General features: G+C 44.5%; 2 protein-coding genes and 1 long non-coding RNA gene across 4 annotated transcripts in view; all 3 read right to left on the bottom strand.

The window, feature by feature from the left end:
• Positions 1-25,455, bottom strand: part of LOC143152868 (uncharacterized) — a 329,127-nt gene that overhangs the window by 256,722 nt on the left and 46,950 nt on the right. The gene's annotated exons all lie outside the window — the stretch shown is intronic.
• LOC143152869 (uncharacterized) lies at positions 18,123-19,019 on the bottom strand. Its single transcript, XR_012993665.1, has 2 exons — positions 18,455-19,019; positions 18,123-18,372 (listed from the first exon to the last, which is right to left on the bottom strand). It is a non-coding gene; the product is annotated as an uncharacterized LOC143152869 (long non-coding RNA).
• Positions 19,528-21,484, bottom strand: LOC143152591 (uncharacterized). Its single transcript, XM_076322889.1, has 3 exons — positions 21,307-21,484; positions 20,149-20,308; positions 19,528-20,077 (listed from the first exon to the last, which is right to left on the bottom strand). The coding sequence occupies exons 1-3, from the start codon at positions 21,482-21,484 to the stop codon at positions 19,528-19,530; spliced, it is 888 nt and encodes a 295-aa protein (XP_076179004.1).

The following is a 25,455-nucleotide window of genomic DNA, read 5'->3' as shown; positions in this document are numbered from 1 at the left end:
GGAAAAAATTGTGTAAAAACTTGCACAAGTGAACTACAAAACTATATTTCACCAGTGTGGGTTCTTTCGTCCGTTACTTTTCGAATAAAATTTAGAATCTTTTGGAAATATTTTACAACGAATACGTACAAATGTTCGATCGAACGAGTCGCGTTATACGTTGGTTTTATCGGAGCAGTATTTTCTCTGTCTCTGTTTTAGATACGATTTCAATGGAATCGAAGAGCGTATGCGAACAGATAGGATCACTCTGTTCTTTCATAAAGAAACAATTACGAATCGAGCGTACGCTCGTTGACGGATTTTTCGTACGGAGTAACCGTTAGGTATTACTCGTGGCAAACATGCTCCGTTTAAAAGAACACGGAGCACCCACCGCTCGGAAACCATTAAGGCTACTTTAATTACGAGTAGAACCATCGTACGTCACTTTTTGCGGGATTTCGTTCGTTTCTTCTTATTTCTTCCCGATGCGATAACATCGTTTCCACTGGCACAGCTCCAAACGTATCATAACCTTTCTTCCATAAACTACATCTTTGAACCTTTTACTCGGCAGCCCCCGAAATTAACTTAGGATCCTGTTGAACTCGCATTACCGGTGCTTCGACAACTTCCTTCGACACAAATTACCAGAGTTTGCCTCGCTACCTTCGACAACGAGGACAACGTTGTTAACTGGACGAGAAGACAAAATCGAAACGGTTTATTGTACTTTCCACGTCGAGCGAACTACTCTTTTGAAGTACCGGACACCGACCTTATCTTTCCTGGACAACTTACGGCAGAGGTTTCGGGTATCGGGTACCTAGGAATTAATAAAAAAAAAAGAAACATCGTCCTAGCGTGTCATAGTTTACGAGAAATATTAGCGATATTTAATTCGCGAGTATTTCAATTATTACGAGGACAAAGAAGAAAATATCCTCTCGATAGATTTTGAAAACAAGTTTTCGAAACATTTTTCGATTAACACTCTGAACACCACATTCGAGTATTCGAGTTTCTTTGAATTTTGTAAGTAAACTGAAATCGTCGCTGCGTTGCGAGTTTGTACTCGCAATGGTTCCGAATTTGAGTAAACCGGTTGACGATTTCGTCCGACGAAGTCACGAGTGAAGAAAAAAAAGAATTTAAGCGTTCACCTAAAAAGAAGTGGTGGATCATTGATTGCGAAAGCATCTCTGGAAACGAGCTGAGAAGTTCTCGGTCGGATTACGAAGGAATCGGTTCTTGTACGGTCGAGGAAGGGGGTCAAGCTTAGCGTCTTCGGGGAACGAGTTCGTTAACGGGTCGGTAATCCAGGAATTCCCGTGGCATCGAGCGGCTTCGTGACTTTATCTCCAAAACGAGAGCTTATTGTCGACGGATGGAAGCGGCGGAAGATAAAGAAATTCCGCATCCGTAACGAGGAGGAAGAAGGATCCGGCTGGTAGAGGCACGGCCTCGAGGACTCGTAAATCGCAAGCTGCGCGCCCTGCGATAAATAGCTTATATGGATTCGTGGATGAAAGTACCACTTGCATCTGCTTCTACCTAACCCCTACCCCCGACCCTCGGAATTTCTTCTCCGATTCGAATCGTCGAGATGCTTCCGCGACTTCGGTTTCATCTCACGGCGGTAGCTCCCATCGCGAATGAAAGTTCGCGTTCGACGTCACATGCCGGAACCGAGAAATTACGTTTCCAGGCATCGTCGATTCGTACCGCGACCGCAACCGGTATAAAGATACAGCTTAAAATTGAAACCACCGGAGTACGATCCCGGGATTGTATCTAAACGAGAGACCGGGAATTTCGGTGACGGAGAAACCTGGAATTGGGACGAGCCATCCAGCTTCGGATGTCCTTTCTCGGCACGGGAGAAAAATTGAGCGCGAATAGAGCGCAGCCAGGATCGGGGAGGGAATTTAAATTGTTTATCCGAGCCACGCGAGCGAACCTTTCGCTTGAAATTACACGGAGGGGGAAATCTGACGTTGAGTACGCAACGAGTGAAATTTTGTCAAATTTTTTCTACACAGAGATCGTCCAACTATTTTTTACAGCGATACTGGTTAGCAGAGAACGCGATACGTATTCGATCTGATAACGTTTAGATGCGAATTATTGTGGAATTATTGCACGAGCGACTTTAGCTCCAAGTTTACGTTGCGATAGCGAGTGGTGTGCGTGGTTTAGGTGTTTAGAAAAATGTGCGCAGCGTTGCTTGCCACGGAGCGTCAAGATAGAGAGCGTGTGTGTATTGCAGAGCGAGAAGAAAGTGTTTGCAGTAGAAGCGTGGGTGAGAGAAATAGACTATCGTGTTGTCGTACGACTTAATACTAGGTTGTTCGATAAGTTTCGTCGTTCGATAAAACTTAAACGGTACTAAGTTGGTGAACAGTATAGTACTAAGTTGTCGTTCGATGAAACGTATTCAACAACCTATTACTCCTACTTTTCCTTCCGCGTTGGAAAAATGATTTTCGAAGAACGTTTGCTCGGGTATGAATGAAAAATCAGAACTCGAACGAGGAAGGACGTTCCAAATTTTCCAGAATCTCGTTCGAGACTTTCCAGATTTACGATTTACGAATCGTTCGGGTATCGTACGATGGTATCGTTTCCATCGCTAGTTACGCGGGAAGGGCGTACGGAGCGCATCGCGGGAAAAAGGCGCGTCCAATAAAGCGCAGATTACGTATAGAGGCAGTGTCACAGTTTCGAGGCTGTTCGCGTCCAAGGGATTGTTTTTGTCGGCCAGACGGCACGGCACGTAATCCGTTATTTCACGATTCAATTAATAAAACGTCAAGGACACCCGGTCGCGGGCCCCGCCGTCGCGAACCTTTATCGTCGGAGAACCTCGGGACATCGAGTTCCACTCGGTACGCGGGAAAGAGAAGGAAGAAAGAAAAAAAAGAAGAGGAAGGAACAAGAATCGGACGTGAGAATTCTCCTGGCTGGCCGGAGGGCATCGAACCGCTGGAAAATTTTTCGTTTCCATCGGCAGGAATAAATTGTCCCCCTCGGATCCGATATATCTTTCTCTCTCTTTCTCTGTGAACTTTTCCGCCACAATCGCGGCGTTTTCCACGGGATCGGTGTAAGTTTCCTCGACGAGAGTTCCTCGTTCACCTGCGAAACCTACCCACGGAACTTCCTACCGCCGACACCGCGCCGTGCACCTCCTCGTTCTCGGCGAATCATTGTTCCCCCTGAAAATCGGTACGGTCGATCAACGATCCCGGCGTTTGTTACCCGAACTGATTCTAAAGGGTATTGAACCGCTCGACGACGGAAAGATTTAAGGCTGCTCCACGAGCAGCGAATCTAACGGGTGTCCCGCTGGAACCACTTGGAACGTGTTCCTTGTCCACGGTGACGAATAGGAAGTCCCGGCTGGCTGGAAATCGATTCGAACGGACAAATCTCCACTGTTCGACGATCGTTGGGAAAGTTTCTTCGGTGATCGCAGCCCTCGAGAGCGTTCCTCTTCGAGCGCGACTCCTTGCAACCCTAATTAAGACACTCCGTTTCTCTGGTATCGTCGCAAAAGATTCCGATCAAAGGTTGATCCGGTTTGTACGCGCTAGCTCGATTCCATGGACATTTTCACCGATGAGGTTTCATCTCTGGTACAATTTTCATTCGACTATCGAAGAAAGAATAACGAACGAAGCTCGGAAGGATCAATTTTATCGATTTAGCTAAAGATTTTGCCGATTTCGATGCAAAAATACGTCGTCCTGCCCGAGCATCGTCGGTAAATACTCGAAATGATTTCACCGAGACCGATTCTCGAGAAACGAACGATAAAAACGATTGGAAGTGCGACTGTGTTTCGTCGAAAGTTCGATAAGCAAATATTCGAGAAGTATTTAGGGCGAACAAAGGGCGCAGAGCGTAGCGGGGCGTTCCCGCGAAGCGGACGGGAAAATGAAGAAAGAAAAGTGGAAACTCCGAAGTAGGATCGGAAGACGTCGTGCTATCGTCCCGCATTCCTCGCGAGGATCCTCGAAAAGTTGTCGCGTCGCTCGGAATTTCTTCGAACGTGATCCGAGCTCGCAACTTTTCCCTCGCGAGTCGCCGAGTCGCCGACGAAGAATAACAAAAAAAATATAAAGAAAACAACCAAAAGGTAAGAGGAAGATTTATATCCGTGTGAGAAATCGCAGCGCGCAGGAACCGACGTTCGATATCGATTATCCGGGGAGAATCGTGCGAACCTTTAACCCGTTTGCTTTATTACCGTATCGTTGTCGAGACGTCGCGTACACCGTCGCGTAGAAACGAAACAGCGTCGCGATATTCGATTTCGTAAGTAGACCTCGACGTGTGGAAATTCGAAACCCGCGCTTCGAAAACAAACGTGAACGTTATCCGTCCCGTCGTTGCGTTTCGGGCAATAAACGCGTGCAACGAAACTCGTTCCTCGTAAAATTTCGAAAAGGTTCTCGTTCGGTGAAAACGTTCGATAGCGATCCAAGTGTCTCTCGTTGGTGGCACCGGTGGCCCCGTTTACACGTGCTCGGAACGTTCCACCGAAAAACCTTGCACAAAAGCGATACCGTTTCCCACTCGAACGATATCTCCTGTACGAAAACGTCGCGCGGGCTCGTTCGATCGGCCGATGTACAAATACGCGAGCGTTTAATACCGAATCGGTGGAAATTCGAGATCGGTAGCCGGTGAAAACGCGCGCGAGATTATTCGCTCGCGCGAGATTTATGAAAACCGTAGCCAAAGGATACCTCTGGCTGGGAGCGTCGACTCCCCGACGAATTCAACTGAAACGCCCCAGAAGGATTCGACGTTTCGCTGGAGAACGGGGCTCGAGACGATCAAAGCGACATCAGGGAACGGTCGTCGCCGCCGCGGAGCGTTTCCGGGTTCAGTCGCAGCGACGTTTTCGTTGAAAAATCCTGATATGCAATAAGAAACGGTCGCGCTGCGTCCCGAGCAGCCGGCACGTTTTATCTCCGAGTGCACGCGATAAAGGGAAAGCGGATGGCGGAGAGGAGCGGAGAGGAGCGGAGAGGAGAGGAGAGTGCCGGCGCGCGTGGAAGTGGATCGCGTTCAGGATGAAGCCGGGAGATAGGACGCAGCGAGACCGAATAGCGGGGAAAAAGCCGCTTTTTCCGTGAAACGCTTTCAGAGTAACCGCACGCTCCCTGACCAATTACCACCGGAGGGACCCCACTAGCCCCGTTTGCGACCTTAATTTCCGCGCCGCGGACTTTTCCAAAGGACTGCCACGGAAAATGGCCAATCTCGACCGATCCGAGGATACCGATCGCTCGCGGACAATCTCTGTACACGCATCGTCTCGTACCGTTTCGATCGTTCTCGTGGCATTCTCGAGACCGATTTATCCGTATTTAATTACGATAAAGCAACGAGAACACGGAATCTCCGTGTACTTCCTTCAAACTTTTATGAGTGGAATCGCGATCAACGCGATTATTCGAAAATGGTTCCAAAGAGGACTGAACGTGTAGCGTTGTAACGTTTAGGTTACTGTTTTTAGTAGTATTCATTTTTTACACTATTACTATTATTATTATTATTTTACCGAATTAAGCAAAATCGCTACGTTTGTAGCAAACTACGATAAAATTACGATTACCCGTGTGAATCTCTGAAATTGTCAATCTCTCGATTGTTAACGTTTCTTATTATTTCTTCTACCGATTTCGTTTCGCTTTCAAATCTAATCGCGCGATACGACACCGAGCGAGTTCCCCATAAAAAAGTCTTCCCCGCGAACATCGTTCGTCCCGTATGATCGAGATCTCGTGGTCCACGCGTTTCGAAATTGTCCCCGGTACGGTCGAGGGAAACGCGAGAAACTTATACCCGACGAAACATCGGGTGGGTGTTATTCGTCGACACGCGCCTGTGTCCACGATTAAAAATTACCGCGAGTAGGTAAATAAAGGTGTAATGGCCGAACTTGCGCCCGGGGCCAGCCTCGCGGCAACTTCGTTGATCCTCGTAGAGTTTGCCAAAGTAGGTGTGCATACACTCGGAAGTCGGGAGCTTTTCTTTAGCACGGGGAGCAAGCCACAGGCTGCGCAAGTTCGCAGATTACCGGATGAAAAAGCTTCTCCATGAAATTTCCCTTACCGCGATTTGTTCTGTTTCGCTACGACCTAGTCTCCGCGGCTAATGAAAAATGAAATTTTACGAGCGAGCCGTGAAAAAACCCTAACTCTCGAAAGAGGTCCGACAAACGATGGAAACAAGCTCATCGCTGTATTTTCTTCCTCGTTGTTACCGATGGAGACCTCGAGAACAATTAACCCTTCGCACTCGAGGCTTCTTTGCTACCGGGACACCGACTCGAGAAAATTGTTCAAGTGGTAAAATTCATCTGTAATGGAACATTTTTATACACTTCGGATAGATGCGTTTACGCTCTAGAAAAGGGTGATATTTAAATTCAAATTTGAATTCCAAGCCACCAAGTTTTCCCGGATCGAAAATAGTACACCGAATTAGGCGTCGATCGAAGATCTCCTCTCGAGTTCGAAGGGTTAAAAGTGTAAATTTCAATGCACCCTAGAGACAAAGCGAACGAATCAAGACGTCGAAAAGACGACAAATATTTTCTGCAATTTCTCTCCGTATCACCGTTATAGAAAACCCTAACACACAGTAGTGCATCGATGCATGATTCTTGAGAATGGACGACCGAGCTCGCAAGCCCGAGCAACAAATTCGATCGATACCCGAGACATTACCGTACATCCACTCTCGATGTTCCATATTGCAATTACCCCCTCGAATGGAAGATATTTTCCTAGACACACTTTCTTTGCGCGACGTCAGCGATCAACGGAGATATTTCAAGGAGATATACGTTGATGCATTCATATATGTTAATATCGTTACAGGTAGCTCGCTCCGAGGACATCTCTCCTCTCGTTGCTTGATACGAAGAAGAGGATCGAGCAGGTTCGAGGGTGGACGAAATATTCCATCGAACCGTACGAGTTATTCTCTCGATGGTTCCTCGCGATAAACGAAACGAAAATTCGCGAAAGGTGTAAAAGGAACGCGCGCGGCGGTGTTCTCGCGCAAGAAGGTAAATCCAGAGCGGCGATGGTACGCTCGGAAATTCGCGCGGCGTCTGCGTACCTGGTTTCCAGACGTCTCGTTAATAAGGGCGAGTCTGCTCCCTCCCCCTTGTTTTAAGCCTCTTACGTACCTGTGGGATAGCGGCTTAACGATCCCACCGAGTCGAACTTCCTCCGGGCACGGAGTACGCGTTTGCCCCGTGCCGTGGGGAAGGTAAATACCTCACCCGGAGGGAACGAAATCCTTCAAGTCGAGGTTAACCATCTTTTTCACCGGCCCTTCCCTGGACGCTAAACGACACCGAGTTATCGTTTAACGTTCCTTTCCTTCGTTACGCGCGGCAGAAAATTTTACGCATGCTGCGTTGTAATTAAAAATAACGCGATACCAGCTGGAAAACTTACTAGCCGATAGTTCGTTTCGTTCGTGTACAGAGGAACGAATGTTGAAACAAAACTTATCGAACAACCTAGTAGGTGAATAACACCTGAAAAGAATCAATTGGGCGGTATTATTTCCCAAGAAGGCTCGTTTCGACAAGCTTTGTAACATAAGGTTTGTTTGTGTATTATGCAACGTTCTCAGCCGAAATTTCACCCTTCTTTCGTAAACAAAGGTCCACGTAATAAAGGTATAAAAATTGTAACTCGAGAATGGATAGGAAAACTCTTGCACGTTGGACACGTATACACGGTATAAAAGGTCGATGGATGCACCTTTCGGGTATCGATTGCGTTTTAACATTCGTCGTAAAATACTCGGGTACGGTATGAACGGTATCGCAACTGGTTTGGCTCGTTCGACGCGCACAATTTAACGTATAGAAATTCCACGTATCCGAGGACGCGTTTCGTCGACACTCGCGACCAGCTTTGCGCGTGACATTTCGCGCGCCGAGGACACCACAATTACCAGTACGGTGTCTTCAACGTCGATGTAACGAAGCAACGAAATATTCGCTCGGCAAATATCGAACGATTCGCGCGTAGAGCAACGAACACGATCGTGGTCTGCTCGCGTTTCGAACTTTTCAGCGGAAACATTTCCCGGTGTAACCGTACCCTGTGCCCGAGTAAACGTCCCTTCGCGTTGTTTTTATTCGTCGTCTTTTATTCAAATGAAACGTTGCTCGGTTCGGTTCGGAGAGTATCGTCCGTAGCAAGTTCGAGGGCGAAACACTTACGGGCCATCGGGTGAATTCGATGCTCGTCGTTATCCCGGTGAATTTGCGGCCATTAAGTGGCGAACGTTCCGCTGCGAAGTTTTACCCCGGATTGCGAACTTATTGCGGCTGATCGATACCAACGGCTCGAATTGTGGCGAAACTCGAGAGATCCATCGAGCGAACGCGGGAAACTACGGCGATTTCGATTCCGTTAAATCCTCGACAATGGACCCGGTCCGTGCTTCCGTACCGAGCGTGAGTTTCTCACGTGTCCTCGATAAAAGATACTCGTGTAACTAACTTTCTCGCGACGTGTTTGCGCCCGAATCCTAACAGAGACCGTGTACTTCGACTCGAGAATACGAGCGTAAACTTTTCTCGGATAAAAAAAAAAAGAAAAGAAACCAACGATCGATTCCGGTGCTCGGTGCGAACGTTGCGTCGTACGATTGTAATTCTCGATCCCCGTTGAACGAGTCGCGAGATTAAAGAGGTTCTCTATCGTTTGGAAACTTCCAGACGAAGAAAAATGTTCACCCGCTCGGATGTCCGGCGAATATTTTCCCCATTGGTCGAGGGACAGACGAGCGACGAAGGGTGAGCGATTACACCGTGCACGCTTTTAAATCGTCGTCTCCGCTTCTCGGAACATCTTGTATACCTGAGGCACGTGGAAGGTTCGCGGAACGTAAAAGTTCCAAGTTCCCCGTAGGCGAACCTCGGATACCAGTTTCCCGTAGGAGGTGGAAAGCTGGCGTCCACGTGGCGCGCACATGCACGATACGCGGCGCGGATTTCCACGAGGCGTTCGACTATTGCCAGAAAAGTTACGCGCCACGTGATGCCCGACGGACCGTGAGAGAACGGCCAGAGGACATCACGGATAAAAGGACGCTCGGTAAACGCGTACGACCGACTCTTCGGGGCTATTGTCTACGAACGGCCAGACTTTTCGAAAGAAACCAGTTCGAAAGTCTGGATCCCGAAGTTACGTGGAACACGGGCCAGATGCCTGGCCGAACGCTCCGCTCGGACCTTTTTTTCCTCGACGAGGAATCGGAAAGGAAGAGGTGTCGGTGCGAGCACTGCACGAGGGAAGATATACAACGGTGTTGGGAAAAACGAGTGGAGAAACGACAGTTCGCTTACATTTCGGGAAACAAGATCCTCGAGATGGTCTTCTTGATATTTTTCAGACAGTAGAGTTGTCAAAGTACACACTTACATGTATTTCCTATTTGGTAGTAGTTTGTACCAAGGAAGAGGTGTCGGTGCAAACACTGCACGATGGAAGAAATAATACGTTCTAAGAATCATTCTGTGAACGATACGTTAAAGCATCAAACGTTCAAAGTGTGCACACAAGCAATATTAAAGATAATTGAATATCTGGGTAAATCACTGGCAGTGATTTCGAATATATTTCATCGAGTGGTGTCTCTGTTTAATTTTCTTCGCGAGCGCTTGTCTTTCGAGATGTCGAAGCAGCGATTCACCCTCGAAAGCGAACCTTTTCGAAGTTCGTTGAAACTCGGTCGAGAACGGATTTAACGTTTCTACGGTGGAACGGATCGAAGAAAAATGGCGACGGTCTCTCGGTGAAGGTTCGTTCGCGCGGACCAGCGAAATTGGCACGGTTCGACGAAAAGCTGCGCGATATACGCACGAAGAAGAAATTGAAGAACGTCGTCGACGATTTCTCGTCCCAAATGTCCAAGTCCGCGCACGTGCGACTCGTTCCTTCCGTCCCGGTAAACTTCCCCGCGAGATTTCATATTTACGGTTGAAGTTGCGGCACCGGTGAATGGGAAAAATGCTCGGTAATGCGCGCGCCCGTGAAAACGTCACGGTGACACCTTTGAATTTACTCGCTGGAACTCCCAACGACTCGCGAAACATCTTTCGCGAACTTGGAAGCACCGAGGAACCGAGCGAGGAAATACGAGGAGGACGCCGCGGAATTCTCGGACCGTGGAAATATACGAGCTAGGTCCCCCTTCATATTTTTCCATTTAATTTCCTTATTAACGCGATTATTAATTTATACACCAGCGAGAACACCAAAGACGCTTAACTCGAATAGCTTGTAAATTGTACCAAGAATCGTGTCGCGCGAAACTTGCATAATTACGAGGGAGGGGGGTCTCGTTAGAAGGTGCATGCGTGCGCTTTTTCTGCATCGGGATTTCGAACTCGCAATATCGCGTTTCTTGCGACAGAATTCGACGGAACGGACAATTCTGCGAATAAAAGTATCGAGGTAAGACCTAAAGATTATATTTTTCGAGATATTCGTTCACTAAGGGCAATTATTTACAAAGTGAAGAGCGTTTTAGTTTATAGTAAATTCAAACTTACGACAAGACTATACGTAGTGATTAAGTTTGCAAAAATTAAATACGACAATCTTCTTATTCTTGGTGCAAGTAAAGATTGTCCATAAGAAAATGTCTGAACTTTCATTTCCTCGGTATTAATTCCCAAAGAAGACTTTAAATTGGAGAAATGTTATCTACGTCCAGTTCCCTTAACGTAGTTTCCCTAGATGCTTCGAAAAAATTGAAACGAGCTCCTCGACGCGGATTAATCGCGCTTTCTCCATCTCTGTGTCCCTAGAAATTGTTCGCTCGATCAATTTTAGATGTTATTACACTTGCACGTGAATATCGGATATCGACTGCGCTTTACGAACACTCCCGGAAGACCGATCTTCGGAATAAATAAAATCTTCCCGGCTACCGGTCTATCTCGAGGCTACGAGAACTCTTCGAGACTTCGTGTCCGTGGAAATTAGTCGATATTCGTTTACGTGCTCCGAGATGTAAATACGAACATCGCGAAGAATTTATTTCATCTAGGCTAGACGCTAAACATCGAGTATCGTGCTATATTCAGAATTTAATTCGGATCAACGTTTCTCAAACTTATATATATGCTTATTTCTTCGGTTACGTACAACGTGTATAAAGTCAAAAGTTGCACGAAACTTTGGAAAACAATTGAAATGATTATAATTCCACCCACGTCGCTAACTTACGAAAATTTCAGCACGCGACGAGCTCTCGTCGTATTCGGATAAAGTGTTAAGTCGCGTTTAATTACCTGAAACAGAGAAGAAACCGTGTTATTTTCTAAACCGTTGAAAAATCTATTTTATAAATAGTCCCAATAAATGGGAGATTGTTGTTTAATTCGTCAAGAGAACTGAACGGTTAAATGGTTAGAAAATAGTTTTCTTTGAGATTTAATTCCGAGAAAATGAATACAAATTTAGATATTTCTTTTCGCAGAATGTTTACTCGTATCTTAAAGAGTAAAAAATGTTGCGTTAATTGTAATACATTACACATGGAGATTCTACTTTCGTGAAACAGTGAAAACGCAACCGAGCCAGACGTTTAGGTGATAAAGGTTCATCGACCCCTTTCTCTATCTGTGATTTCTCGTTAGGGTAATAGGAGCTGACGTTCGCAAAAATGAATTCGACGATTTCCGTTCGCTTCATCTAAACTAGTTTAAGACGGCCATAAGAACTCGCAAAAAGTTCCTTCGTTTTAAGATCGCGAATCTTATTTAAATCGAATAATATCAATTACGTTTTCATAGAGGTGGTTGAAACTCGTTACGATTATTATACAAAATATATAGAAAGAATACAACCTAACGAAAGACCAAGAACAATCAGTCTTGGTTAGAAAACGACATACGCTTGGAGATCGTTCAAGATTAGGAGAAGATCGGACACGAAGAAACGTACAATTACCTTTGAAAGTATATACGTACGTTATGTATTTAATTAGTTTTCAAATTGAAATTTTCAATTCTAATTCGCTTTGATGCAAACCTGAATTAACATTAATTCAATTAAAACTAAGTTAACGTAAACTGGCTCTAAGTTAGAATACATTCAAACCAGAAATTATACAATTATAATTAATACGAATACTTTCGTTTGGTTTCGATGATTTCAACTTTAAGACCGATCGAACGCGTAAAGTATATTGCACTTGGAAAGTGCACACCGTGCAATTGGATGCACACTTCCGAGAGTGTATTTTATCTCGTCTTATCGATATGGGGACAATTTTGCTCAAAAATCATTTCAGTGTAGAATCGGACGATCGACGGTGAGGAATACGGCGAAAAATTGGTAGCGTTGCGTTCCCGGGAAATCCGGAAATCGAGATCGAAACAAAGGACAGAGAGACGCGCCGCGCCGCGCCGCGTCGCGATGCGAGTGCATTCGAAACCAGACACGGCCGGAGGAATCTCGTTTACTTGTAAATTTCAGCACGCGCCTGGAAATGTTCGATCCTGTCGCGACCTCGTCGAGCGCGAAGGTTCTGAAGGACTCTTCTCTGAAATATTAGGTTTCTGCGTGTGATTCTCTTCCGTAGGAGAACGCGTATGAGAAATTCGGATTACTTTTTCTAACCCCTTGCGCTCGCATTGAATTACACATTTGCATTCTTCAAACGGACAGTCACCGCACTTCCTGTATTCGTAAAAGTATCTTTTCTTATCTCGATGAAAACGATTTTTTTAGAACGTATAAACATTTTACTAAATTATATTCTCCATTTTGGAAAACGAAATGTCCCAATATAATTCGTTAGATACCAACCAAGGGAAACAGAACTTGTTGGAAAAATTCTGTCCGAAATTAATCGAAATTGGAGCCCACTCTGGTGGTGTCTGTTCACGTCGGTATAAATGTGCACACTGCGCAGATAGAGGCAACGTCTTACCTTGACCGAGCGCTTCCGGTATTCCCCTGCTGGTCGTGCTTTCGCGTAAACCTTTTTTAACGCGTTGCATTCTGCGCTTCTCTCGGATCTCACAGTCGCGTGAACGAGCTCGGACGTTGAATCGCGTTCGTTGAGCGTACATCGAAGATCCGCTCGCGAACGAACGCGAAATCCACGAAAATTCGTCTCGACGATTCGTTCGTGGCGCGATAAAAAACGATCGATTTATTTCGATACGATTCGATTTCGAACTTCCTCGTCAAATGTGACGCAATCTTTATTCTACACCTCGTCGTCTCAACAACGTCATCTTTATTCTACACTGTAGTGTAACGTTCCGAGAACTCCTCGTTAAAAGGTCGCGTTTGTCCCTCGATAAAGCGTACCGTATCGTTCGTTACTGTCTACGTTCCACGGCTCGATAACCGTACCGGAATTGAATCGACCGACCGAACTTCAAAGCGATCCCCCAACCGTTTTAAATACACGACTATTAGACCAAAGCCGGAATACGTTTCGTTTATTTACAATCCCGACAAACGTACTCTTCGCTAGAGAGATATTAATTAATCGGGCAACGATCCAACGATGGAGTTAATATTTCCGTAAACAGCCCTTTAAACGCTGAAACTCCTCGGGCGGCACACTGTTGGATTAACTCGACAACATCGTGGTTAATCGCGGTAAAAATCTCACCGGCGATTCGTTCACGAAACGTCCCATCGTTGAAACGCGTAAAAATTTCATCGTTCGAGTGTTCACCAACGGCTAATTTGTTCCTTGATATCCACGAGTCAATTAAACGGGCTACGATCGCTCGTGTTTACCGATACCGTCGAATTTTACGATGGTCGGTCGAGATAGGGGCAACACTAACCGAGATTCACGGAACAGATGTCCCACGTCAAATTTCCGGCCGGATATTTATTAATTTCCGGCAATGTCGCGCGGTTCACGCGCCGCGTTCGCTGGTAATTAAGTTCGACGAGTACCACGGAACGACGACGTGGAAATCGTTAAATCGTTACGGTCCTTTCGCAACACGGAGAAATCCCGCGTAACAACAATGGACACGTTTCCTCGACAAACGCGAGAATTAATTTACACGATGTTCCAGCTTCCGTCGAATTTTTCCGACAATTTTTCAACGTCGTTGCAAGTTAATCAACGGTAGAGAAACTCACCGTGTTTGATTAATCGTACGATTCACATTTAGATAATTGTACTTGTAAATACGCGCGGAAACTGAACGAAGTTCGTACACCGGTAATACCGGTCGTTTAAGTCTGGAAAGAATGCAAATTTTATGTTGGAATTTTTAAACACCCTTCTAATTAACTTTTCGGTCTTCAATAGCGGAGAATCGTGTAGAATGTTCCTCTCTGTATAATTCTTACGTACGTTTAATTTTTACGGGACTCGTCGATCCAGGGATCTCTCGCGGAGGTACAACAAGTAACAAAAGTTCTCAGTTTGCATCAAGTATCATCGATACGCGAGATACGTCGGTTTGAAGTTCGACCGGGTGGTTTTTAAATACGTAGCTGTCGACCATTCTAATTGAAGAGTCGCTCGAGTGATAGGAACAGTGACGAGGTACGTACGGTACGTTTTATCGAGGTACGAACGCGACGATTTAACGAGGGGCCACCGTGTTCGAACTCGTCGGTGTCGAGACACTCGAAATATCGCCGCAAGAACTCGAGAATCGTAACGGTCGTCAAAGTATTTCGGATAATACCCCTTGGAACGATAACACCGGCTCGGGCGAGATCGAAGGCTACGGTCTCCTCGTTGATACGAGGCCTAAAGTTTGCCAATTTTGCGGGGAACTCGGAAAAGCCGCGCTCGTCCGTGAAGAGTTCACGAACGAGACCATCCACGGGGATTCCGCGAGAGTTTCGAGTCCCGAGCGTTTCGAGACATCGTTTACAACAGCCTGCTGGAAACTTTAATCGACGTTCCACGGACTCGTTTCACCATTGCTCGACAAAGTGCTCGCTTTTGGGAATTTTCGAAACGTTCGATAGGCCTTCGAGCGAGGGCTCCCTCGGGACTCGATCCCGATGACTTCTCGCGCGAATTCGTTCAACGTTGCAAATCATGGCTCCTCGAGAATAAATACAAACCGTTTCCCATAGAGTCGTAGAGAATTTAAATACCGACGGGGGATCCCGCGGAAATGTTGAGCGTCGATTTTGTAAAGAAACTGGGCAGATTTATAACGAGAAATATTTTTTCTCGGCCTTTTTATCGTCCAAAGTTTACGTCCAAGAGGTGACAAATGTATTCGACTCAGTGTCTCGGAAACGGTTGAAAGTTCCAACAATTGAAGTTGAAACGATGGACTTATGTTTTTATTCTTCTATTAAGACTATTTTCACCCCTTTGTAGTAAACGTAGACCGATAAGAAAATTTACTTCCTTTTCTTCCATTACTGTATTTTATTTCCTCTTGAATATACACAAGACGTATTATTGTAATTATTTCGTAACGTGAGAAACTTATCGGTAATCCGCGCAACTGTGGTACGAACATTTTATCGTAAAACGAAGTGTCGAAAGTCTCGTAAATACGCGCGATGCAGTTTTCGGTTGCATCCGCGAGGCCCTGTAATTAAAAAATTCCACGGTACGAAAAGAAGAACGTAAATCGGTTGTATACAAAAAAAATTACTTTCGGGGTCGCGCAGCCACCAGAAAACCAACGCTAATTGCAATTCCGGGCCGCGATTTTCGAGCAAATGGTAAGTCTAATCGCCTTGCTCCGTTCCATGCTGATTACCAGGCATTTGCAAGTACCCCCAGATTGATTTCACCAAAGTCCGTAGCAGAGATTGGACGCCAACAGAAGAATTCTAATTCCGAAAGACAATTCTGAGGGCTCGAATACCGTTTCACATTCAATCGGGATTTTTCTTCGTTCCCTTTGGAGCTCGAACTTCCTTCGAAACCCGAGAGAACTTTCCTCGATTTTATTTTCCCCTTTACGCTTCGAGAAACAACTATTCCTACTCCGACACACATTTCGGAAACGTGTTACGATACGTTTGTAGTTAAACGCGTGGTCGTTGCTCGAAAATATATTTAACGATCGATAACGCACAATTTTACGCAACGGTTCTTGCGCTCCGTGGTTTTCCTGGTAATCTCCATCGAAATTACGCGATCGAGCTATTATACTAAACTATGGATTACGATTTACGAGCACGTTAGCCGATGTGTCTTGCGAAGGTCTCTTAAATAGGTTAACCAGTACCGGAGGCATACCAGTACTTAACGGTTTATCCGCGAAGAAACAACAACCCTTGTGGGAGAACATAGGTGCAAAAAATGTAGTAATCGCGCGGATAACGTGAACTTTTCAAGTAATAAATTATCGCGGAACGCGTTGAAACTTCCGTTGCAAAGTTTCGTTTTACGGGAAGGACGTCAATCTGTACGATATTACGAACATTGTTCATCGTTCGCGAAAGGAAACCGACCGAACGAACGCGTCGTGTTGTCAATTAAATTTCAAGCAGGATTGTAAAATAATACACTTGAGAAACGTATCGACACTCTCGGTGCTAAAATTCGAAAGGCCAACGTGCGTCGTGAACGAGAATCCTGCAGTTGCATTCGTTGCACGGTGCATTTATCAAGCGAGAAACATTTTCGAATGTTCGCGTTTGTAATTGATTGGTATTACGAGTAATAGTAAATGCAACGGGGATTCAATTATTGTAATGATACTTTCAACCATATTACAAATACAAAATAAACGTATTATATTAAATGGGAGTGTTTCAGGATTAAATTAGCGATTAACGGAAAGAGAGAAAGGAGGATAGGTAGCTACCGATGGAAGCAAAAGTTAGTTAAATTTTAGAAACTATTACGGGCAATAGATAACGGTTACTATGTGGATACAATATACACTGGATGCAATTAAACAAATTTAACGGTACACATTAACCACTGCGCGATTTTTCATACCAATAATCGTACTTCTAAACGATTTACAGGTAATATCATTGCACGATGAAACAGGTACCACTTTCACGGGCCATTCTTTCTAAAATACGACGGACGTCTCTCCCGACAGATTTCTCTATTATCGAGTACACTGCAAGAATCTCGACTTCTGTTTCGACTTTCAAAAAAATGTTTCGAATGGCAAATTTTTACCGTAACAACAACGACCCAAATAACTTGGGTAGAGCGGATTCGTCGGTAAATGCGAGCATTGCGGAGAAATACTTTGGTCAGCTTCGGAGTCAAAATAATGTGTTAACAGTGAAAGTTTTAAAGTGCTATACCGTCCACTTTGCCCGAAAGAAGAATATAATTAAATTTCCCCACTCCATTAACGATACCCTACTGGATGAGTGGGACGTGGTAGTATGTGACCCGTGAATCACTTTTATCTCGGTCGGCACTCTCCTTTACCGTACTGCGTACTCTCAACGTATAAAGAATCTTGCCACGGAGGTTCTAGATTTTAAATGTACTCCGATCTTTAAAATTCAATTCGCGAAACAATTTCCTTCTTGAACCATAAACATGGTTTATCGTATTTTATTCGAGAGATTTCCTCGATTGGACGGTTTATTCTTTTTTTTTATCCATTTTTATCTATCCATTGCGAAGTATTTACTCTACAATTGAAATTCGACCGTTCATCATTCAACGAGTAAGGAATAAGACATTGTTTATCTTTTGTACGTTGCTCGAAAGCTTCGTCCGGATAACAATTTCACCGATTCTGCTCCAAAGTGTACGACACGAATTCTTAATACGTGTAAAACAACACGAGACTCCGGTGGGCTACCGGTTGATGGTCTCGTTGTCGGTACGAGTCACCGATGGGTCATTACTCGATGCTCTTATCTACCGACGTGTCTCGCGAGTGGGTCACGGTAAGGGAAATGTTTAGATCAACGACACAATGTTACGAAAGATTTCTACATTTTTATCCTCTCGAGTGACGCTGCGCTGTTTTGCAACTGCGAGGGATACTTTTCAAAATCTTCGGTTGGACAGAAGTAAAAAAATACAACGCTACAGAGAACCGTTTCGAACGTATCCGAGCTTGCGATCGAACGTAACGAACCTTTCTGCGACCACGTGCCAAAAATGAATACAAAAATTAGCCGAGACTATTTATCCATTTATTATAAAATTATTCTCTGTAGTATAATAAATAACTGACATCGCCAATAATCGTTAACAACGTACACATTTGTCTTTCTCGCGAGTTACCTGCCGATTTTCGAGTACCGAAAACAGAAATGTTCTTTTTCTTTTACTCTGGACATTTTCTTTTACATATCCACTTTCCAGATGGTTCGTAGTTATCGACACCGACGACGAACCGTATTCTTCCATTCGATTCGCAGCTACACGAAAACTCTGAAACCATTAGGCGTCTTAGAACCTGTCGATCTTCTCGATTATTTCGCAGCCAAATCGTTATTATCGAATGTTCACCCACTACGAGTTCCTCTCCGTTCGGAGTGTTTTCACGATGTGATGTACACGATGTGCGTTTTGTCTTTCCGTTTCGGGCGGTGTTGTATCACGATAACTTGGTCGCGATGTTTCTTCGGTCGATTGGTGACGATGTAAACTGTGTGTCGAGGATCGGGAACCGGTGCAGCGATCCCCTCGTCGACGCCCCAGAAGGACAGAATCGCGACGATTGCGATCACGCTCAGCCAAAATGCACTCCGGTGCATAGCGGGCTGTGATTTCGCGACGAGCGCCGAAACCGAGCTCCCCGGGTAGCTTTTATAAGCTACCACTTTATCGCGAGTCGTGCGAAACGTGACGCCGCACGCGTTCTAAAGAAGCCGTAAAGCCCGCCGACTATTCGCGGAATCGCGAAACGATAAGCTTTAATAGGGCGAAATTTTACAGAAAATAGACACTGATGAAAATTATCACCGACTGGGTTTACACCAGTGCCATCGAGCAACGTTTCCAATGTTTTCCAGTACAAAATAAACTTCGATAGAGCAAAATTTTCCAGAAAATAATCTCTTCTTTACACCAATGACATTGAGAAGCGTTTCGAAAGTTTTCAAGTACAAAATAAACTTCGATAGAGCAAAATTTTCCAGAAAATAATCACTCGTTCACACCAATGACATTGAGAAGCGTTTCGAAAATTTCCAAGTACAAAATAAGTTTTGATAGAGCAAAATTTTCCAGAAAATAATCTCTCCTTTACACCAATGCCATTGAGAAGCGTTTCGAAAGTTTGCAAGTACAAAATAAGCTTCGACAGAGCAAAATTTTCCAGAAAATAATCACTCGTTCACACCAATGACATCGAACAGCGATTCGAATCTTTCCAAGTACAAACAACGCGAGAATAATTCTGAAAAAGACGAACCATCTTTGAAATTCGTAAGCATTCCCCCTTCGACTATACGCTCGAAGAGTTGGCTATTTTTACAAGTAGGCGACACAGCGAGAGAACTATGGGAATACAGGAGTCACGAGGTCACCTGAACAATTAAACAAGTTGACCGGGTCATTTAGTCTTTCCTCGTATCAAATGGGTTAGAGTCTATAATGGTACGAATCGTCGTTAAGAATACTGAGTATCGATCCCTCGGAATCGTCGGACGATTCCGATGTCGAGACGGCACGGGTTGCGACAATTTGTTTATTCGATTGGGACGATTTCGGCATGGAAAGTTGGGGCTCGCAAAATTGCGAGGGGAAAACGTGTTGCACGGGATGCACCGAGAGGAAGAACGTTTGGAAATTATTGTATCTGTTCAGAACTTGAATCAGTTCCGCTTTCGCCATCAACTTCCTCTCGGCTGGTATGGACTTCAAATCTTTGTGAAGAGATATTAAAAATAATTTGTCGTCGTCCTCCGGGAGATTTTCGTGTTGCGTTCTACGCTTCGACGATCTCTTCGGTGTTTCGCTAAAATCTTGCAGAAAATCGTCGGTCTCGTTCCTTTTGCGTTTCAGTCCTGGGAACGCTGTTTCTTTCTCTCTGTCCCTCTCTTTCCCCATTGTCGTTTCCCCGTCCCTATCTTTGTCTCTCACCGACGATGCTTTGTCCTCGTCCGTTTCGGTTAGGAGGTACGAACTAGTGCTGAATTAAAAATAAATAATTTAAAGGAACGCTGAAAATAATAGAAACGCGAGAAGCGCATCGTGAGCTACCTTTTGTCCGTTAATGCTGGAATTAAAAACGTAAGTATGTCGAAGTAGACGTATTTCTTTCTGTTCGATGCGCCTGCACCCGTTTTCTCGGATTTCTGTTTCGTTAATTCCCTGGTGAAACAATTGCGAAGACTCTTCCACTTTCTTTGTATTTTAGCACCTAAAGAAATGCAGGTCGTTCGTATTATTATACAGAAACTTCTTGAAAGATGTTATTCCACAGTTGAGGTACCAACTGTATCGATATGACGTTCGATCGGTAGTTAATTTGTAGATTTTTATCGATCGACGTGTCTATAACAATCCATCGAGTACAGAATCGTTCTCTTTCTCGATGTGTAACGTTCAAAAATGATCGACACGAGAAAAGTAATTTTTTTTCGTACAAAGAACTCTTTCAAGTACATGTACTGTAAGTAGGACACCGATAATGAATTAAGTAGAAAATTTTCTGCATTGAAAACGAACGTGGAAAAATGTTCGGTAAAGTGAACGACTATTGTGCACTTCTGCCTGCGCAAGAAAAATACTTGTAAATTGCGAAAGGTGTCGATCCTTTTTCAACGCTAAGCAACGAACGCTCGGTACGTGCCGTGAGCAGAAATTGTGTAGTCGTGTGTCTCGAGTGAATTTACTCAACGCTACGGGCGTTTAGTATACGCGGTGCATCGAACGACCGAACACTTTCGAATCTAGGTATATACATCGTGGACGTTCGTTACGATTCATCGTACCGATTCCATCGGTACACCGATCGAAATTAACACCCTGTGCACTGTGCAAATATCGTCATAAATATAACATCGTTTATTCATCGATATGAAATAAAGAGTGCGCGAATCTGGAATTCTCCTAATAACAAAGTGTTCGATACGATTTGTCGTTCGATAATTTATTTGTCGTTAAATTATCGAACAGTACAGTACTAGTTCTTCGATAACTTCTAGGTTGTTTGATAAGTTACGGCGTTCGATAAAACTTATCGAACAACTTAGTAAATACGTATAGAAAATTTTGCAAAAAAAATGGCAAATACACACAGCAGCGTGAGTACCCGACAAGCTGTACCGTTGTAGTATCGGTGGTATTCGATTTTCCCGGTACTAGATACCTATCTTCGTGTAGCGTACCAGAGAAGTACCTGAGTAAACTACTTACTCGTTCTTTCCTTCGTTTCGACGGAGAAATTATCGAAATTTTTCACCATCACGCGGAATATTTCCAGCCAGCATTCTTTTTTCTTTATTTTATCAGCGTATTCTTCGCTGCGCACGTCCCACAACGCGGGCCTGTCGCGCACCAATTCGACAAATGTTTCCGTGTCGAAATTCTCCATGTTCGTTCGAAATAGTAAATGGCACGTTTCGCGAGCCACCGAGTGTCTCGTGCGAATGGACGCGGTGAACACCGTCCACTTTAATGGCGGACACAGTCGTCGGTGTCTCGGCCACTACATAGAAAGGAAAGCCACCGACGAGACACACTGGCTGGCTGCCAGACACGGTGTGCCTCTTTCTGAACGTTCTCCTCGTACCTTCGGTGGCGCGCCACTTGGTGTCGCGCCACCGAGCCTCTCGTGCGAAACAATCGACACAGTTGCCGGTCTCCAAACGTTTCGTGACTCTGTACCAATTAATACTGACTTAACGGAGCTAACAATTTTAACAAACTCTCGGTTCGAAACGGTCCACCTTGGTACAGAAGACTAGTAACAAGACGATCGAGATGTTAAATAGAAATTTTATGTAATGTACGTTGAAATTTTCTAATTACCACATAAGTTTTAACGATACGTTACAAGGGGAAAGGATACATCGGTTGGTCTTCTTGTCCCTCGTTTTACGATAAAATATAACTTATCGACACGTTGCAACTTCACGTGTTTCTTCGGATTACCCGTAGGCTTCCCTCGTTACGAAATGGTAATCGCGTTACGACGGAGGAAACGAGCTCACAATAAATAGAAGGGTAACACGACGTAGTATTTACTTTATCGACAAAGTGAATGAAACGTTACTCGAGTAATGCCTCTGATCGTACCCATTGGACACTGAATACAATTGGGCCAAATACGAGCAAAAGAACGATCGATAATTAGAATACCGGAGCTCGGATACGAATCGAGTTCGATAGCTCTGACAATTAGACGTTGAAATATTATTGGTTCCCTACCAAAGTGATTTATAATGCTTATAATTTACGTCGAGTTATCACCGACTGTGATCGATACCGATATCCAAATATTGAAACGTCGCGAAAGTCCGCACGAACATCGCCACCGACGTTTAAATATTGAAACGTTACGAATGTCCGATATCGAGGGTAGGATGTAACGATGGAATAATAAAAAAAAAAAAAGGAAAAAGAAACGACGTCGAATGTAGCGCAAACAAGACGAATCGGTTCTCGGTTTTGTTCGAGCAAACTTGGATCAGGGTGGTATAATGGGCGAACGTTTGCCAAAACTTGGACCAAGTCGACGCGTAATCTTGTAATCAAAAGTCCAAGCGTATAAAGCGGGATTTAATCAAACTCAGACACACCGAAGCCTCGTCCAGGTTCGTTTCAAACTGAACGGAAACCACGTTCTGTCGGTTCGAGGTTCTCTTCGAGCTGACGCGTTACGTCTGCTCTTGATTCTTGGCGAAGGGAACTACGCTTTTGCAACCAAGCGATAATTTAATATCCAGTAGGTTAATGGGCACACAATCTCACCAATGTTTTTTACAATAACAGCTCGCGCTACTACGATTCGAAAAGTACGATTGGGAATATTCCTATAACCTACTACTATACTGTTCGCTAAGTTTTATCTTGCAACCTACTACTATACTGTTCACCAAGTTTTATCTTGCAACCTACTACTATACTGTTCGCTAAGTTTTATCGAGTAACCTAGTGCTACACTGTTCACCAACCTAGTACTGTTCAATAAGTTTAATCGAACGACGAAACCTGTAGAACAACCTACTACTATACTGTTCAACAATCGAGTACTGTTCGATAAGTTGAATCGAACGACAAAACTTATCGAACCCACTTATCACTCGACGAGTGAAATTCGCATCGATCAATGAACGAAAGCAAGTCGACGTTAATTCGGTTTGGTGGGTTAGTAATTCTAGACGAAACTACGAGCGTTTCTTCGCATCGGCCAGGTGGATACTCTCGATTATCGTGTCCTGGGTAATATTTCTCGGATCACGGGTAAAGTTTTGTCGTTTCGTTCTAACGGCGTTACGTCGAAAAGAATGACGGAACTTGCGCATCGAGCGAGCAGAACCCAGTGTGTAATTTAAACTACGATTTCCTGCAGCTTCGAAGGAAGATGAGATCCGCTCGGCGGTGGCAGTCGCTCCACTGCGCGTTGATTAATGCGCGGGATCCTGGAAAAAAGTGCGTCTCGATTTCGTGATCTTTTTCTTCCACACCGCGTGCACGGTGCACGGTGCACTGCTTTGAAAAATGACCGTCGATGCGCTAACGTGGGACAACTGTAACGATGCTGTCCCAGCGTGAACCTCGATTAAGGATGGGAGCCATTCCGCTTGGAAACGCAACGAGTTACAGAATTTTCAAGAATTTCTTTTCTCGATGACTCGATGCGAGGTACGAATAAAAATTTATACACGACTCGAGTAAACGGATTTGGACCGTGAGAATCGTGCGTGATAGATTGCTCGATAAATTTCTCGTCGTTCGAGAAGAAACGGAGCTATCAGGTTCGTCGTTTTATTTTTCCGAAGACGGTACTGGGTATCTGACTGTACTTTGTGTTTGATTAACACGTGTGAAGTGTTACGTGAACGCGACTCGTTCGTATATTTACATTTGTCCAAAGTTCAAGTGGCCTTGTATTTTTTTACAGTGGAGAAAACGACGAAACTTATTATACAATCTAGTATTTCTGTACACGATCAGTGAACGATCGAAGGACATTTTCCACGATGGATTTCCACCATGGATAACGCATGTGCGAATTTAAATCTTCAATTTCCACTTTTACTAAATTCTATTCGACTACGATGCTTCCAGTTTGGTATAATTCGAACGAACGATCGTTTGGTCGCACGGTAGTTTAAACACCTAATAAAATCGATTTATTATTCCGGTCTCGTTCTGTAACTTTTACATTGTTCCGCGTTAAACTCATTTTTCTTCCCCAAGGGCGCTCCAAGGTCGTGATGCCGTGGGTCGTTAAACTCGATTTAATTCCGACTACACGGGAGCCGTTTAAAAAAAAAAAGAAAAGAAAAAAAAACGGACGTTGGTGTGGAAAAATATATACGAATGACCTTGAAGTAACCTTTAAGAGAGCCTTGGGGAGGACTTGTTTTTGTCATCATCGGATGCACGCCTTGGTACCATTTAAATTCCTCTTAGTCGTGTGTTCTTACCTTCAATGGCAATGAAAATAATTTAAGCGAGACACCCTGTGTACGGCGCGCCCTTCGAATAGGTAGTTTTAATTTATATGCAGCGAAACGCGAGAACGCAAGTACACGGTGCACTCCGAAGACACAGGTACGCGATAATTGTTAAATCTTTACCGATCTGGTGGAAGTTTCCACGCGAGAGAAAAACAATATCGAATTTTAGTTCGATGATCGTGGTACCGATAAACGATGCTACGACTCGACGATCTCGTCGAAAGCAAACGATACGAGAGACACGACGACGGATACCGATGGAGGAAATTGACTGACCTCCGGAGAGTTGGAAACGAGATCGGATCGTGCCACTACTTAAGAAACCTTCCCGAAGATCAGCTGGTCCTTCGACACCGATAACGATCGCGTTCCCGCCTTCTTCCCCGAAGAGCCGATCTGTCTCGATTTGGCTCGTCGTGAAAAAAAGAAAGAAAAAAAAACGATCGGAACACGTCTCTCCTTTATTCCGTAGGACTTCGATATTCATTGGTACCATCCGACTCCTACAGCAAAAATCAGATCCAACGATCGTGGAAAACTTAATTTCCTGCCTCGATGGTAGTTTGCAATTTAAACGCAAACCTTTCGTATTCAAATCTCGAGTAACGTCCAGAGAAAGATTTGAAGATTCAACTCGACGAACAACTCGCACGGTGCTGTTAAGAGTGAAATATATTTTCGATGAATTTGAACGCCTGGCATCGTGCGGAAATCGCACAGTCGCGTTCGATAACCGTACTCGCCGAACGCCTGTACGCGTTTCTCGCATACACTGCATCGATCAGTGTTATTAAGCATTCGAACGGTGCTAATCGCTATTTAGAATTTCGAGGACACGTTCCACCTTGATCTCCGAGCGGAAAATATAATTTTAAAA

This window comes from Ptiloglossa arizonensis, chromosome 11 (assembly GCF_051014685.1).
Source record: "Ptiloglossa arizonensis isolate GNS036 chromosome 11, iyPtiAriz1_principal, whole genome shotgun sequence".
In the NCBI taxonomy this organism is placed as follows: domain Eukaryota; kingdom Metazoa; phylum Arthropoda; class Insecta; order Hymenoptera; family Colletidae; genus Ptiloglossa; species Ptiloglossa arizonensis.
This window is presented reverse-complemented; position numbering and strand designations above follow the sequence as displayed.